This window comes from Melanerpes formicivorus, unplaced genomic scaffold (genome assembly GCF_026170545.1).
Source record: "Melanerpes formicivorus ecotype bairdi unplaced genomic scaffold, bMelFor1.0.p_v2 SCAF_16, whole genome shotgun sequence".
Taxonomy (NCBI): domain Eukaryota; kingdom Metazoa; phylum Chordata; class Aves; order Piciformes; family Picidae; genus Melanerpes; species Melanerpes formicivorus.
The window spans coordinates 17,594,550-17,611,242 of NW_027142368.1; the positions used below are offsets into that span (position 1 = coordinate 17,594,550).

The 16,693-nt window shown below is 59.3% G+C and overlaps 2 protein-coding genes across 4 annotated transcripts; one reads left to right on the forward strand and one right to left on the reverse strand.

The window, feature by feature from the left end:
- Positions 1-797: 797 nt before the first annotated feature.
- DNAJC17 (DnaJ heat shock protein family (Hsp40) member C17) lies at positions 798-16,521 on the forward strand. 2 transcript variants are annotated; one of them, XM_068148511.1, is made up of 11 exons: positions 798-1,000; positions 3,890-3,959; positions 4,902-4,960; positions 6,396-6,483; positions 7,078-7,160; positions 7,541-7,637; positions 8,379-8,428; positions 8,848-8,925; positions 9,535-9,615; positions 10,279-10,407; positions 16,317-16,521. In XM_068148511.1, exons 1-11 carry the CDS (start codon positions 923-925, stop codon positions 16,437-16,439), a joined length of 936 nt encoding a protein of 311 aa, XP_068004612.1. In that variant the 5' UTR covers positions 798-922; the 3' UTR covers positions 16,440-16,521. The 2 variants fall into 2 exon arrangements, with proteins under 2 accessions (XP_068004612.1, XP_068004611.1); XM_068148510.1 differs by lacking the exon at positions 798-1,000 and adding an exon at positions 1,373-1,914.
- On the reverse strand, positions 12,232-14,146 carry CUNH15orf62 (chromosome unknown C15orf62 homolog). Of its 2 annotated transcripts, none has more exons than XM_068148512.1 (2): positions 13,932-14,146; positions 12,232-13,666 (listed from the first exon to the last, which is right to left on the reverse strand). In XM_068148512.1, the coding sequence occupies exon 2, from the start codon at positions 13,418-13,420 to the stop codon at positions 12,890-12,892; it is 531 nt and encodes a 176-aa protein (XP_068004613.1). In that variant the 5' UTR covers positions 13,421-13,666; positions 13,932-14,146; the 3' UTR covers positions 12,232-12,889. The 2 variants fall into 2 exon arrangements, with proteins under 2 accessions (XP_068004613.1, XP_068004615.1); XM_068148514.1 differs by having other exon boundaries at positions 12,232-13,669; positions 13,932-14,141.
- Positions 16,522-16,693: the final 172 nt, after the last annotated feature.

Consider the following 16,693-nt stretch of genomic DNA (forward strand, 5'->3'; position numbering starts at 1 on the left):
GCTTGGCTGCCATTGGTGGATGGGAGCGAGGCACCGCCTCCCGGGACCCGGCTGCCATTGGTGGGTTGAGAGAGAAGTCCTAAGCTTTCGCTCCCCGACAAAGAGAAGTCGGAGCACAGCTCCCTCAGGCGGAGGAGCAAAGGGATGCAGCTACGTGGTACAAGCAATGGGAGAGGCAGGGCGGATACACAATAGATAAACAGCGTTTGCAGTGTATGTGCAGGAGTGTACTGCAAGGGAAAAAAGAATGCAGGAGCGAAACGCCCTCCTCTGGACAGAGGAGGGTTCCCCCCTGTCCCTCCCTCTCTCCCCCTACCTCCTTTTTCCCAGAGGGCCAGAGAGAGAAAAGGTAATTAGTAAGGACGAAAGTTGGTTAGGCCTCCAAAGCGCGTGCAGGATTAGAGCTGATCTTAGCCAAGGTCGCTCTGGCAGGGAGCCCAGAAGCAGCCAGGCTGGGAGAGGGAAAGGAAGGAACTGGGAAAAGAGTCCAGCTGTACTCAAGTTAAAGCTGCGCTCTGCCAATCCACCAACGAGACTGGTTTAGAGCACCCGACTGCTCCCGTGGTTGTGCCAAAGCAGCCAGCCAGAGCCTCCCAGCGCTGCCCCTTACAGGCACAGCCCCGAACGGCCACGGGCTGCCATTGGTGGGTGCGGGCGAGGCACCGCCCCTCGGGGCCCGGCTGCCATTGGTGGGTGCGGGCGAGGCACCGCCCCTCGGGGCCCGGCTGCCATTGGTGGGTGCGGGCGAGGTGCAGCCGCGGCAGTGCCTTCCGCCGGTCGCCCGTCCGCTCGGGGGTCTTTGCACTGCCATGCAGCCTGTTTGTCCGGGAGGCTTTCGGCATCCCGGCGCTGGGGGTAATCCGGAAACAAGGTCTCCTGGAAGGAGCTTTCCGTGGCGGAGGCTCAAGCCTTCAGGCACCACATGCGGAAGACAGCTCCAGCCTCGGGGGGAATAAAACGCCCTTTGGAAAGCATCCTATGGCCAGTGCTGGACTGCCCGGTAGAAGAGAGAGGAACTCCTCTAAGATCTCCCAAGTTCTGGGCCACCACAGCAGTGCTGCAAGGCACCCTGGGCTGCCGGGGGGGCTGCCGGGGGGGCTGCCGGGGGGGCTGCCGGGGGGGCTGCCGGGGGGGCTGCCGGGGGGGCTGCCGGGGGGGCTGCCGGGGGGGCTGCCGGGGGGGCTGCCGGGGGCCAATGTGCTCTCAGTGGTCGCCAGCAGAAGCACCGACTGCAGGCTCCGCCGGGCTGGCTCCGCCGGGCGGGCTCCGGTGATGCCTTCCAGGTTTGCCGTGCAAGAGCATGCTCCAGGGCTGGAGCCTTGGTGGGTCGGGGTTGGCGTTCAGGAATGTGCCAATGCCTGCACCTGGCAGGGCTGTGGGATCCCAGGGGAGGTGCTCTGGGTCTGTGGAGCCTTCTGCTCGGCCATGCTGGGACTTCCCCCGGGACACAGCCAAAAGGACAAACGCAGGCTTGGTTCCGAGCTCTTAGCTGCAGCTGGCTGCTTGCCCCGCGCCTGCAGCCCCCTTCTCCCAGGACACACTGACTGGGGGCTCGGATCTCACCCCTACCCTTCAAGGCCCTCCTCTGCTGCTCCCATCGAGCTCAGCCCCCAGGGCTCCAGGACCTGCTCCAAGCGTGGCCCTGAGTTGCTTGCGGCAGGGAGTAGTTAACTGCTGCGAAGAGCAGGAGAAGGGGAAGGGAGAGCCGGGTGGCAGGCAGCAGCCGCCGCAGGACTCCATCTCCCGGCAGCCCCCGGCCGGCGCTGGGGCAGGGCCTGCGCAGAGCGCCCGGCACACACCGGGAGTGCATTGCCCGGCGGCGCGGAGCGGCTCGGGATGGCGGTCGGGAAGGATTTGCTGCAGCTGGACCTCTACGGCCTGCTGGGTGTCGGCGAGAAGGCATCGGAGAAGGAGGTCAGGGCCGCGGGCCGGAAGCCTTCCCGGGGCCCCGCTCGGAGCGAGGCTTTCCCCTCCCCGGCGCAGCGCTGCCCCCGGGGCCGCGGGCGGGAGGCGGCTGGGGCGCGGCGCGGGGCGCGCTGCCGTCCCTCGTGGGGCGCTGCCGTCCCTCGTGGGGCGCTGCTCTGCCTCGGGGCGCGCTGCCCTCCCTCGGGGCGCTCCGCTCAGCATCGCTTCAAGCGCTGCCTCGGTGTGCTTGCGCTGCCCTGGCCCGCAGCTGGGGAAGCTTCCCCTGCTGCCGGCCTTCCCTTGGCTCCTCTGGAGCCTGTGGGGCTGGGGCGCGACCTGGCTTGGAGGAGCCTGGAACCGTCTGGGGAGAGCTACAGCGCTCGCATCAGACCATGCTTCTCTCACTTGGTCGGTTTGTGTGCCCGCAGGAGGAAAGCTCCTTGTGTTTAACTGAACCCCACTCGTTAGAGCTTGCTGTAGCTGCTGGAGGTCCCCAGAGGTCATGCCGTCCCTTCTGTGGTTTGAAATTACACGTGTGCCTGGGGGGGTAATATTTAATGGGTAGGTCAACACTGCACACGAGATCTGAGCTGGGAACGGGCCTGGGAAAGTGATGTTTCAAGGGCTGTAAGGCTCCGGGTTGGACCATCAGTAAGTGTACAAAGTTTAACTTGAAAGCTTCGATTTCCCCCTTAGGGAGATTGCATTGTTGGCTATCAGCAAGGAGCAGCAGCAGCACCGCGGGGCACAGCTGGGCTGCTGCAGTCTGCACTAAGTAGCTTGGAAGCTGCCTGGAGATTCCACACTGAGCTAGGCACTGGGGAAAGGAGGAGAGATTGAGCCCTGTGAGTCTAAGGGAATGGGAAGGTGGCAGATGGGATGCACAAAGGGACAGGATGCTTACCCCTGTGTGGAGTGACTCACAGCACCCCCGGGGCTCCTCGGCAGGCAGAGCAGCACGGCCGTGGGGCAGGACTGATCAGGTAGTGAAACCTCGCTGCTTGGAAAAGCCTTTCCGGAGCTCGCCAGGGCTCTGGTGCCGCTTGTGACTGAGCCACAGGGGGCTGAACGCCCTCGGTCTGGGGGCTGAGGCGAGAGGCCAGGCCAGGTTTAGCTGCACATTTCCCTTGCCGAAGCCCTGTCCAGCAGGTGGGGCCAGGCCCCTGCTCGTTCTTTTCCCTGCAGCGCTCGGAGCAGCTCTTCTGCCTGGCTGCCCTGCCGCCGCTGGGTCCCTGCCGCAGCCCTGTGGCAGCAGAGACTTGCTCAGGGAGCTGATCCTTCCGCGAGGTGTAAAGGAGACGGAGCAGTCTGTGGCCAAGCAGTCTTCCCCTTGCCAGGCTCAGCACTTTCACAGTGAATGGTGCAGGGAGCAGTGTCCCTCTGCCCTGCTGAGCCAGACTTGACTCTCCTGGTGGTGAGGTTTGACTGCTGCAACACAAAGCAGCTAAAAGTGGAACCTGTGGCTCTGAGAAGCTTGGAGGCTCCCAGGCTATGGCTGCCTGCCTGCCAAGCGTCCTGGCCCCAGGAGCCTGTCCTTGCAGCACAGTGAGATTGCAAAGCACAGCCCTGAGGTTCAGCACTCAGCCTTCCAGAGGTTCTTGCTCATTAGGGACAGTCACAGGATGGTAGGGGTGGGAAAGGACCTCATCGAGTCCAAACCCCTGGGGCACCCTAGGATGCCATTAGCCTTCTTGGCCACAGGGGCACACTGCTGTCCCCTGGAGAGCTCACTGGCAGGCCAAGCAAGGGGGTAATGGAGCTGCTGGAGCTCCAGGCATGGTCTTTATTTTCTGCCAGGGCTGGGAGAGGTAGAATGCAAATGGATGGGGCTTCAGCCACAGCCTCCTGCTGGTGTCAGCAAAGCCTACAACAGAAGAACCCTCAGAACAGTCTGGGGTTGGTTTTGCTTCTGCAGTGCTCTGGGGTCTCTGCTTCCCAAGCTGCTTTCCCAGCAGCTGGCAGTAGCCTCCTGTGCCTCCCGCAGGTCAAGACAGCGTTCCGGCAGAAGGCCCTGAGCTGTCACCCAGACAAGAACCCAGACAACCCCAGAGCAGGTGAGCTGGGCACACAGACAGCTCCTCCTGGCTGTCCTCACAGCTGCAGGTGGCTCTGCTTGACTTCAGCTCTGCCTTTGCACCTGCTGCAGGGAACCTCTGCCTCTGTGTCACGGCAGCTGCACAAATGCAGGGCCAGAAGCTGTTTCCATTGCTGCCAGAGAGCTCTGGGCTCTAGGGCTGACCCTGTGCACCTGGAGTTAGAGGCAGCAGGGTTAAACCAGTGCTGAAATTCATATTTGCACCCCTCAGAGTCTTCCCCCATGGGGCATGACCCCCAGCCCCTCAGCCAGACGGTGCCCAGCGTGTGCTGGCTGCTCACTGGGTTGATTCATACCTCCTGCAGTCACAACTTCAATGGGAAGATGAAATCCTGTGTCCTGTGAGCAGTGCCACCTCAGCTGCCAGCACAGCCTGGCTTCTGCAGCTGCTCTGGGTTTGGGTTTTGCAGCCACAGGCAGTGGTGGTGACTAGAGGGAGGGCACTCATCAGGACACTCTGCATCCTGCCTCTGCCGGCTGGATGGGCTGCAGCACAGTGAAGCCAGGGAGGGGTAGCTGCAGGAGCTCGAGAAGTGAAGCATGCAGGGAGGCCACATGGATGTGACAGGGGAGGGAGCAGTGTTGGTGTGACATGCAGGCTGCAAAGCTGCAGGTGGTGAAAGGGAGAATCTGTTTGCTGTGGGGAGCTGCAGGCTGAGCAAGGTTTCTGAGGGGGCTGCTTCTGGATGCGTGGTGCCAAGGGGTCTGTGGGATCCAATGGGTCCAGGCTCTGCTCCTTCAGTTACACTGAGGTTTGAGTTGAGCTGACCCTGGCTGCAGGGTGGCCTGGGGATGCTTTGGGAAGGTGATTGTTCCTGCTGCTCTGCAGCTCCCTTCCCTGAGGGGTTGCAGGGCACAGCCTGGTTCTCTGCACCTCACGCTCTTCTCTTCTCCTTCCCAGCGGAACTCTTCCACCAGCTCTCCCAGGCCTTAGCTGTGCTCACAGATGCAGCAGCAAGGGTAAGGATGGTGGTCCCTTGGTGGGGGGTAGCTGTCAGCAACCATGCTGGAGGAGCAGTGGCAGCTCTTTCCCTGCCTGTCCTGCTCTCTTCTGCAGTTGTGCCTGTGTGAATGTGAGCCTTGTCTGCTTTCCATCTGGATCCCCATGAGATCAAACAGCAGATAAAAACCTGGGCACTGTTCTCTGTCTGAAGAGATGTGCTGGGAGTAGCTCTGCCTCTGTGGGGAGGGTGAGATACTGACTTTAATAGTGCCAGGCACAGGAAGATGAAATGATAAATGACTGCTAGCACCACTGGCCAGGGGCTGCAAAGCCCTGTGGCAGCTCTGCCTTTGCAGCTCCTTGAAGCCAAGGTCTGACACATAAATAACATCAGAGTGTGAGCCCTGGAGCCCTTCCATGGGGCACCAGAGACTGGGAAAGCAAAAAGCTGGATCACAGGCTCTGTCCCCTTGCTGCAGGAGCTCTGCAGGATGCCAGGTGTAGGTTGAGCTCTCTTCTTGCCATGAGGAGGTGGTTGAGTGCCCTCTGCTCCAGGCCTGAAAGTCCTTGGACATGTGAAGGGAGGGAACAAAAACCAAGCCAAAAATGAGCAAGCAGCTCCAGAGAGAGACATTGCCAGTGCAGGTGGTGAGCTCTAAGAACCTGGAATGACTCTCTTCAAATGCCAGCAAAGCCTCTCAGCTCCCCTCTGTGGGGCAGTCAAGCTTCTGGCACCCAGCAGCTCTTTGGCTTCTGTGTTTCAAAAAGGGAGAAGTGTTGAGCAAAGCCTTTCCATGCAGGGGGGGAAAGCCCCAGCTGCTCTGGCTGCTGAAAGAAGAGCAGTGCTCCCCTCTGCAGGGGCTGCTGTACAGGTAGGGCCTGAGCCTGTCTGCTGCTCTGGGCTTCACCTACCACAGAGCAGTGCTGGGCAGGCCTCAAACAGGTGCTGGTGAAATTGCCTCTTTGCCCCAGCTCTTGGGTCTGCAGAGTGCCCCTTGATGTGTTGCTGCTTGTGCAGTTTGATCTCTCACATCCACAGGAGTCAGACATCTGCCTTGTGAAGTTGCCTTTCACACGCAGTAGGCCTCCTCAGGCACAAAGCCTTGCTCTGAACCCAGCCTGCTCTGTTGCCAGGACCCCTAAAGCTGCTTTTGCTATGTTCAGGAGACCAAAATGTTCTCTCCCCCCACCCCCAAGATGGGCCAGACTCTCTCCAGTACACTGTGCAGTCACTTCTGGAGCTCCTCACCCCTTCAGGCTCCATCTGGAGAGCCCTGGCTTCCCCTCCTGCGCTCAGGGTCTCTGTGTTAGCTCCAGCACTCCCAGGAGGAGCATCAGCGAGAAGCAGAAGATGCTTCAGCCCTGCTTGCAGCATTGCAGTGTCTGGTCTTGCCCTTGCTCATCACCTCCCATTCTGTCCCTGCTCACCCTGGTGTGCTGGTTCTCTGCCAGGCAGCCTATGACAGAGTGAGAAGGGCGAAGAAGCAGGCGGCAGAGAGGACACAGAAGCTCGACGAGAGGCGAAAGAAAGTGAAGCTTGGTAAGGAGCAGAAACCTTCCTCCCCCTGGGCCAAAGGCATTGCTGGCTGCATGTTTGTGTTCCTTCCACTGCTGCAATGGCACTGGTGAGGCCACAGCTCAAATCTTGGGTTTGGTTTTGAGCCCCTCGCTCCCAGAAGGGCATTGAGAGGCTGGAGCAGGTACAGAGAAGGGCAACCAAGCTGGGGAAGGGTCTGGAGAAGAGGGCTGGGGAGGAGCAGCTGAGGGAGCTGGGCCTGGAGAAAAGGAGGCTGAGGGGAGACCTCCTCTCTCTGCCTGGCAGTGCTGGGTGAGTGGTTGGACCTGATGATCTCAGAGGCCTTGCCCAACCAAGCTGATTGTATGAATTCAGCACCGAGTAGCCTGCTGCCTGCTTGAGCCTTCTTTGTGCCAGTGCAATGCTGTAGCCACCTGAGATCTCCCACAGTCAGAGGGAAGGAGCTGGGAGATTTACCTACTGCCAAGGCTGCTGATACCTTGTGCAGGGCAGAGGAGCTGGAGCAGGGCTGTCAGGACTCTGCTCCGGAGGTACCCACATTTGTGGGCCCCCAGCTCTGCTCTCTGGATTGTTTCAGTTCTGTCTCTTTCTCTGCAGATCTGGAAGCCAGAGAACGAGAAGCCCAGGCCCAGGAGAATGAGGAGGAGGAGATCAAGACAAGAAGAACGCTGGAAGAGGAGGTGAAGAGGAATTCTGACACTTCCCTGCTTCTCTGGGGAGGAGCTGCTGGAAGTCCTCACAGTCGTGATGAAAACATGGGATGGGATGCAGCAGCTCTCCCTACAGCTGCCTCCTTCAGCCTGTTGGGCTGATGGGCACTAGGGAGGAGAGGCAGGTGGGGGCAGCCTGGCAGATGTGGCAGCCCTGGGGGTCTGCCCTGTGGCACAGCAGCCGCTGGTCCTGTGCCGGCTAAGGGGCTGGGAGCGCGGTTTGGGGCACGCAGTGGAGCTGCCCCAGGAGAAGCAGGAGGGTGGAAAGAGAAGCTCCTGTTGACAGCCTGGGTGTCATGAGCCAAGCACAGCACTGCACCTCAGCCCTCTCTGGTCTCCCTCTGGCACAGATAATTCGGCTGCGGGAGGAGGGCTCCCGGCAGCTGGAGGAGCAGCAGAGGCTGATCCGGGAGCAGATCCGGCTGGAGAGGGAGCAGCAGGTGCCAGGTGAGAGGAGGTGAACCTGGAGCCCTCAGCCAGCATGCACTGAGTCTCCAGCTCTCCTGTGGCAGCCTTGTACAGGATCCTGCTCAGCACCTTTCTCAGAGATAAGCCAGAAGAGCTTCTGTGGAGCTGCTTGCTTAGAGGTCACATCCTGCTCCTCCACACCGTGCTGCTGCTGCTGCTGCTCAGCACTGACCCCAGATGGCCTGCTGCAGGGAGGCTGGAGCCTCTGCCACAGCTGCAGCACTCAGGGTGGAAGGCTGGCAGCAGAGTGGTCCAAGTCTGCATAAATGGAGTTGTCATTGTTGCCACTTCTGTGCCACCTCAAGAAGCTCCCAGTGCCTGCCACCCACAAGGGGCTGGGCATGGAGCAGGAAGTTTTGTTTCATCTGTGGCTGCTGAGGCTTCACTTTCTGGGCCTTGGTTCTCTCCTGCTCCTTGGACACATTTGTACAAAGAGCAGCAGCAGTGTCAGGAAATGAGCACACCCTGGGCTGGAAAGCCTCTGCCTTCTGTGCTGCCACACAGCAGCAGGCAGCTTCCCTGCCTGGAGTTGCTCAGCAGCTGCAGTTAGCCTCTCCCACACAGCAGACTCCCAGAGCCTCATCCTCTGCTGCCTTCTGGGGCTGGAGTGTTGTGGTGGCAGTCCAGGAGTGTTTGCTGTTGCCATGGTCTGTGCTAAATGCTCTTTAGCTGAGGAGCCTTCACTCCCTGCTGTTTTGGCCTTTTCTCTCCCCTCTCCAGGCCAGCAAGACAGAAGCAGAGCAGAAGACAAAATAACTCCAAAACTCAAAGTAAGACATCCTGACCCAGCTGGGTTTGGTGAGAGCTGCAGGCACATTATGCAGCCTGGGAAAGCAGGAGGGGCTGATCAGCTCTGTCTGTGTGCACCCTGCTCCTGTCCTTGCCTTACCCTTCCTCCCTCACCCTCTTCTCTACTGTCTGCCCTGGAGCCTGAAATTGAGCTGCCTCTGCTTTACGCTTGGCAAAGCATCTGCTCATGACCCTGGTGCAGCCTGAGCTTTGCTGTTGCACTGAGCAATGTTTCTCCCTGTTCCCTTTGCACGCTGAGATGCTGCTCACACTCTCTTGGCACTTCTGGGGTGCTGCTGTAAACAGCAAACCCAGGTCCTGTGCAGGTGGCAGGAGCTGCATGGGGCATGGCAGCAGATCCTGAAATGGGCACAGCCAACTTCTTGTGTTTATTTTCCAGCTAAAATGGAAATGCAGGAAAGAGGATGAGACCAGAGGAGGATACACAGAGGAAGTTCTGTTGCAGATCCTGCAAAAGGTCCTGTCTGGCACTTTCCTCCTCCTTGCTGTTCCCCTGCTCAGTGTAAGGGAGGACAGTAGCTGCTGGGGGGCTGTAAACCCAGAGGCTGATTTTCCTCTCTCCTGTTCAGCTCTCTCTTGCCCTCTGCAGAGGGCACTGCGTGCTGCATTCCCCAGCTGGCACCTCTGCTGAGACACAGCAAATGCAGACCCTTCCCACTGGGGGCTCATGCCCTGTCTGCCTGTGTCCATCTCTGCCTTCCCTCAGAGCGCTGGGTGTTGGCTGCTGTGGGAAGTCAGAGGCAGGAGCAGCCAGACCTTTGATCTGACTAATCCCAGTGCTGGTCTGTGCTTTCCCTGCACCCAGGTACCTCCTGCAGCACACTGAGTGAGCAGCCCTCTTGCACTGGGGCTGCTGGGAGCAGTGTGTAGCTCCCTGCCCCAGGATTGTTTCCTGGAGGGACAGAAGTTCTGACAGATTGGGATCAGTGGGAGCCCCATGCAGGGTGTCAGCTGGAGCCTCCTGCTTGTGGAAACACATGTCTGCTCTTTGCCTTCATGCCAGGCATGAACTCGACATCTCCTCTGGCTCTGTAATTAACCTCCCTCTCTCCCTTTGTCTCAGCAGTATGGAGATGTGCTCAACTTGCTGATCTCCAGCAGGAAGACTGGGAGTGCAGTGGTGGAGTTTGCCTCAGTTAAGGCTGCTGTAAGTCTGGCAGACTCCATGTGTGTGTGGGAAGAGTGGGCAAGCAGGGGTGCTGCAGGAGGGAGGGGCTGCCCAGCTGACAGCCTGCAGATGCTGCCTGGTCACTCAGGCAGGGGAGAAGGGTGGTGAGAGTCTGAAGGTGCAGGTGGCTGGAGGGAGTGGCAGAGCTGGAGGCACCAGCCCAGTGCAGGCCCTGCACAAATGAGCTGGCTGGGGCTGGAGAGGGGAGACAGACTGCTTTGAGAGCTGGCCCTGAGCTGCTCACTCAGCTCTCGTTGGGGGATGTGCTCAGTGAGGTGCAGAGGCTCCTCCTGGAGAGCTGGTGTGGCTGTGGACACAGCTCACTGGCTGCCCTACTGGCAGTGCTTCAGCAGCTTGAACCGACAGTGCACAGGAGCCTCTCCTCTTGCCACTGTTCTCACATCCAGGTATCAGCCCCCCCCATTTCTGTGGCTGTTAATCAGATGTGGCTGGCAGGGATGGTTCTGTCTGTGCTTGATGCAGCTGTGACCCTCAGAGGCTGCTTCCTGTGCAGGGCAGCTGTGAAACTTTCATTGTTGGTGCTCTGTGTGGCTGAGGTGGAGAAAGCCATGGTGGGTAGTGCCCTGGGGGGCAGTGGGGTCTGAGGTTCAGAGGCTGATGGGAGAATGTTTTCATTGCCAGGAGATGGCTGTGAAGAATGAAGTTGGCCTGAGGAGTAACCCCCTCAAGATTTCCTGGCTGGAGGGCCAGCCCCAGAGCAGTGCCAGCACTCTGCCTTCTGACAGCACCACTCAGCCCAGGGCATCCCAGGTGAGGTGCCACAGGCTGCTGGTTCTGAAAGCTCTTCCTGAGCTGAGCTGCTTTGTGCTCATGGCAGCATGTGTGGGTCCCAGCAGAGCTGCAAAGCTCTTGGTGAAGGGCCTGGCTTTCTCTGAGCCCTTCTGTGCCAGGCCTGCCTAAGGGGTGGTGGTGCAGCTGGAGCTGCCTCTGTGGGTTCAGAAGCCCTGGCTTGGGTTGGTGTGGAGCCTGCTGAGAAAGGTTAGCTTGGTGGAGCTGCAGCTGCTGTGTGTGCAGGAGGTGAGCACAGCCTCCTCAGCCCCCTGTGAGCTCTCAGGGGTGAGGGGCTGTGGCCAATGGCCTGCTTCCCTCCCCAGGAGCTGCACTGCTGGTGCTTCTCTGTGCTTTCTGCTGCTTTGTGTTGGCTGCACTCTTGGTGCCCAGGCTGAGATCTCCAAGCTGCTCTGCTTCCACTGGGAGGCTTCCAAACTCTGGGGTCCAGTCATGGCTCCTCTTGGCTGTGTGGCTTTTAGCTGCCTTGTCCTCAGCTGTTTACCTCTGGACTACACAGAACAAGGTCATCAGATGCCACTTGCCAGTGCCTCAGGCCCTTCCCTGCCTCCTCCTTCATACCCTGCCTGGCTTCCCAGACACCAGGGTCCATGTTCTTGCTTTCAAGCTGCAGTCATCTCATCCTGGTTTAGGCTGCCCTCACTTTCCATTTGCTGCTCCCTCCAGGTTGTTCCTATTTCTGTCTGTAGCCACCCCCTGGTTTGTTCCCAGCCTGCAAATGCAGCTCTGCTTCAGGAGTGTTCTCATGGCAACAGCACCCTGCTCACCCCTGCCTGGGCAGCTCAGCCAGCAGTGTGCTCCACAGCCTTCCAGGGAAGGACAGCCTCCTGCCAGCCAGGCCTGGGGGGGTTGGCAGCAGGGCTGGCTGGGGAGAAGTGGTGCTGTCAGGAGGCAGTGGGTGCCAGGCACTTGCCCCACAGGCCTGGCTTGTTCCCTTCTGCAGCAGTGGGTGTGCATTGGCCAGCAGCTCCTGGAGGGCTGCTGGGGCCAAGTTCTGCTGGACACCCAAAAGCTGCTGGGGGCCAGTGCTGCTCTGAGCTGTTAAAGGGCAAAGGCTGCTGATGGCTGCAGCTCTGCAGGGCACACCACAGCTGTACAGAGCTCTGAAGAGCACATTTTCCCACAGCAGCATCACAAAGCCCTGGCTGCTGAGAAGGTCTTCCTGCTGGGATCCCTCAGTGCTGGGATCTCCCTGCCAGTGCTCCTGGCTTGCTTGGGGCCACCCCTTCAGGCACACAAAGAGGAAAGCCTTCCCTGCCTGGCACTGGCATCTCTTCTGAGCTGCTCTGAGGTTTCAGAACGTTTTGGGTTCTGTTCTCTGGTGTGACTCCAGCAGCTCAAGAGCCACCTCTGCCTTCTCTGCAGTGTGGCCAGCTTGGGGTTAGCTGGGTGCTGGAGGTTTGAGTGGGTTAAGAGCAGCTCTGGTACCTAATCTAGCTGTGACAAAAGGTAAGAATTGGTGACCCAGTACTTCCTGCAGTGTGCCTTTGACAGCTCACCCTTCCCCTGCCTGGCAGAGCCCTTCCCCTGCCCAGCTCACAGGGTACAGAGCTGTTTGTTCCTCTGCAAGCTGGCACTTGGCCTGAGCTGTGCACACTCCTTGAGGGAAGACAAAGCTCCAGCCTTCTCCCAGCCCAGGGAGCACAGCCACACTGCTTCCCACCCTCACTCAGAGCTCTCTGGCAGTGCCAGGGAGGATAGCTCTTGGTTGCTGCCAGTTGTACTTTCGGTGCCTGGGCTCTTCCTGGCTTGCCCCCAGCAAAATGAGGCAACAAGAGACTTCCAGTCACAGACACATTTATTCCTCCACATCTGTACAGCTGATAGATCAGTGCATGCTTCCAGCAGCAGCATCTGGGAGCATTCCTTCTCCTGCCAGTAGGGCAAACAAACCACCTAGGTGGGTGCTTACCTGTGCCCAGGCTGAGAGTGCCAACTGCACTGGAGCTGGGGGAGGAGAAACCCACAAGGACAACAGAGAGAAAAGAAGAGCAGCTTTGATTTTTCACATCCAGACATGGTGGGAGGAGAAAGAAGAGTTTGTGTCTCAGTCCTCACCGTGGCTATGGCTTTGAGGTGCAGTGTTGCTGTCTCTGTGCCAGCTGCTGACCCGCAGAGGCTGTGCCATGTGCCCTGCTGTCCCTGTGCCGCCGGCTCGCAGCCCCAGAACCAGTCTATGGCCAAGTAGTTCCTTTGTCCATGAGGAGCAGCTGTGCAGTCAGGTGTGGGAGATTCCCAGTGTGCACAGGGGAAGCTTGCCCAGGAGGTTCCAGCAGGCTGTGCTCTGCTCCAGAGGACTCCTTGGCAAGGACAAGGAGAGTCTGTGGGGGGTGAGGTGAGGACAGCAGAGCAGGCCACACACAGCAGGAGTGCTGCAGCACCCTTCCTCCCAGGGCTGGAGAAACTGGCAGCAGCAGGGCAATGTGCTCAGGGCTAAATCCCCTCAAATGGCATAATCCCTGGGGTTCTGTTTCCTGAGGGTCTGCAGAACATCCTCGAGCAGCGACAGCCCCAGGTCCACCTTGAAGGAGAGGAAGGGGTCGGAGAGGTCGGGCAGAGCGCTGCCGTTCCGGGAGCCTGCCGCCGGGCTCCCGCAGTCTGTAGCCTGCTCCTTGTGGAACTGAGTCTGAGTGGCTTTGTGGTATTGCTGAGCAGCTCCAGAGAAGGAGATGTCAGAGAGAGACTCTGTGTGGTCGATGATGTTGGGGCAGCTGGAGCTGTCCAGGTAGAGCCGGGGCGGCTTGGGAGGCGCCTGCGCCTTGGCCAGGTTCTGCTCGCTCTGGCACGAGAGGTGATCGGACTTGTCCTTCAGGTCCCTCAGGCATTCCCTCTTCTGGCACTGGCCATCACTGTCCAGAGTGTGGCTGTTCTGGTTCAGGAGGATGACTTGGTTGCCCAGCTTTTTGTGCCTCCTGAGTGAGAAGCGTCTGAAGAAGGTTGTGGACTTAATGGAGCCTCTCCGCCACGTGTCCATGCTGGTGGAGGGCAGCGGGGAGGAGGCTGCTGGCTCCTCACAGCCAGGTGCTGGGCTGGAGCTGCAGGAGCTGCAGCGAGTCACCCAACAGGAACAGCTTCTTTCTCCCCTCTTCTCGTGGCTGGAAGGAAAGCAGAGGCTGGCAGTGCAGGAAATGCAAACCTCCCCCTGGGTGCTGGTCGCTGTCCCGGTGCGAGGGAGCAGGAGCAGGAGTGGCTGAGGGTAGGAATCCGCTTCAGGAGCAAGCTGCTGAGGAACAGCAGAGGCACACAGTCACCATGAGAACAGACTCGATCCAGCATCTAGAACAGAAGGGCACTTGGGTGCCATGGTAACCAGGCACCTTCTCGGGGAAGGGCACCACAAAAGCTCCGTGGGTGGCGGGAGGGGAGATGGTGACTCAGTCCCTCCGGAGGAAACCGATGGAGCACGCTCCAGAGGAAGCTGAAAAGCAGCAGAATGCAGGTGGAGAAGACAAACTTTGGGGGGATTGAAGGAAAAATAAACTTACTGCGTGTGGGAGCAGCACCCAAGTCCAGCAGGCAGCGAGGAGAAGCCGCTGGAGTGCTGGGAGAGCCGCGAGCACCTCCGGCAGGGAGCGGAGTGCTGGGAGCAGCGAGCCCAGGGAGGGTGCAGCCAGCTGGGACCCAGAGAATCCCCAAGTCCTCCTTCCCTTCAGGTGCCTCCTGTCACCGCTTCCCAGGCTGCAGCTCTCTGTGTGGAAGTGTTTGTTTTGAGCCAAGCCCTTGCTGAGTCAGCCACGTCAGAACCTGGGCTTTACGCTGCTGGTAATTGCCAGGATTGCAGGAAGTAGGTGTGTGGAGCAGCAGAGCTCCAGCCCACGCTCTGCTGGAGCACAAGACAGCTCCTAGCAGCTCCCAGCCTGCTGGAGAGCTCTCAGGGACTGGTAGCCCATCTTGGATCTGTCTGCTGCTTCTCCTGGTGCTCTCCTGATGGCTCTCTGGATCAGCACAGCTCCCAGAGGAGGCCAGAAATAATCTCTTGTCTGTTTTAAATGTAAATGCAGAGTGTCAGGGTGGTGATTCAGGTTTGGATGGGTGATTCATCTGCATCAGTCTCATCCAGGCTGCTTCATTCAGCCAGGGAGATGATAGTGAGGCTCTGTGGTTGGTGGGCAGCAGCTCTGAAGCTTGGTTCTGCCTCTGGAGGCTGATGCAGTCTGCTGCTTTCTCAGCCACAGTGCACACTGCTGCAGCTCCCCAGATGCCCCTCAGGGTGTGTTGGTCTCCTCATTCCCCATCTCTTGTGGGCTTCTCTCTTTGGCCCCACAGCTGGAGGAGCTGCTCTGAGGGCACACCAGCACAGACCTGCACCTGCCCCAGTTTCATGCAGTCACAGAGGGGTAGTGGTGGGAAGGGACCTGCAGAGATCGAGTCCAGCCCTGCTGCCAAGGCAGGGTCACCCGGAGAGGGTCACACAGGAGCACATCCAGGCAGGTCTGGAATCTCTCCAGGGATGGAGACTCCACCACCCCTCTTGGGCAGCCTGCTCCAGGGCTCCAGCACCCTTCAATTAAAGAAGTTCCTCCTCCTGTTCAGATGAACTTCTGATGTTCCAGCCTGTGCCCACTGTCCCCTGTGCTGTTCCTGGGCACCACTGAACAAAGCCTGCTCCCATCCTGGCACCCTCTCTTGAAGTACTGATCAGCACTGATGAGATCCCCCTCAGGCTGCTCTTTGCCAGCCTAGAGAAGGCCTTACTGAGCTGCTCTGTTGCCTTTTTGTCCCTCCTGCTTCAGGTGTCCTCAAAGCACAACCAGCTCTAGTTCCTAGAGCAGTGAATGTGAGAGTCTTTCATTCACCCTCTGTCAAGACTCCTCTTAGCTCCACCTGAGCTGTCAGCCAGGGGAGATGGATGTTTCCAAGCAGCACTGGGAACACCTCCAAAACAGTGAGGCCACCTACTAATGCTCAGTGGCTTGTGCAAGCAGAGTGCCAGAACCACCACTTTGCTCCCTGGGAGCAGCTGTCATCTGCTGCCCACCTGTGTTAGGTAGAGTCTGCAGTCAGCCTGGGACGTGCCAGCTGCTGCCACACAGCACAGAGGCTCCAGGAGCTGCTGGGCTCTGAAGCATCCTTGTGGCAGCTCCAGGAACAGAGCTGGTGGGCTTCCTTCTGCAGCCACTTGCATTTGGTCTCTTCTCCCTCCTAACAAGTGAGAGGAAATTGCCTGGAAATGGGAAGGTAGAGCCTGGAAGGGTTGGACCAGGTGATCCTTGGGGTCCCTCCCAACCTGGCATTCTGTGAAATGGCCTCAAGCTGCCCCAGAGGAGGTTCAGGTTGGACAGAAGAAACTTCTTCAGTGAAAGGTCCTCAGGCACTGGCACAGGCTGCCCAGGGAGGTGGTCGGATCCCCATCCCTGGAGGTGTTTAAAAGAGGCAGAGATGTGGTGCTGAGGGCCATGGCTTAGCCCCAGCCCTGGCAGAGTCAGAGAATCATTGGACTTGATCACCTTAGACGTCTTTTCCAAGCCCCCTGGCTGGTTGTATTCCTTACCCCTGTGCTGAGCTGGGGCACCAGGGCTGCGCTTGCAGAGCAGGCTGCTTGCCCACAGTGCCCAGCCACAGCCAGGCTGCTCCAGCAGGCACAGCTGATGGTGCTGCCTGCCTGCCCCACTCCTGTCTGCCAGCAGCTCTGGAGCAGCTCCTGCTCTGGGCACCCTACCTGGCACTGCCCCATCCATGCAGGACTTCAGGGCTGGGCTGGACAGGACCTCGAGCAACCTGGGCTGGTGGGAGAGGTCTCTGCCTGTGGCAGGGGGTTGGGACTGGATGGTCTTTCAGGTCCCTTCCACCCCAACCCTTTCTCTGGTCTCTGGGGTGGTGCAGGGGCTGGGGCTCGCCTGTGACAGGCTGTATCTGCTTGCTGCCCCCAGGCCTCGGTGGTGTCGGAGCGAGACTACGAGAGCCTGGTGATGATGAGGCTGCGCCAGGCAGCAGAGCGGCAGCAGCTCATTGAGCAGCTCCAGCGGGAAGAGGAGGAGGAGCCTCACACCTAGCCCCGGAGCACAGCTTCTCCCCACCCAGCACTCTTCAGCTCCAGAGCTGTTTAAGTTAAGCCAATAAACCTCCTTTTCTAAAGCTGTTGTAGCAGTGCAGCCCCCATCCCCCTCCAGCGTGGGGAACAGAGAGGGTGCAGAGGCTGCAGAGGAAGTGCATTAACCTGTTGGGCAGTGCCAGAGCCCAGTGCCCAGCTGTGAGCACCAAGCCTTGGAGCTGCCTCGACTTCCTCCTGGCTTGTTCAGGAGCCATG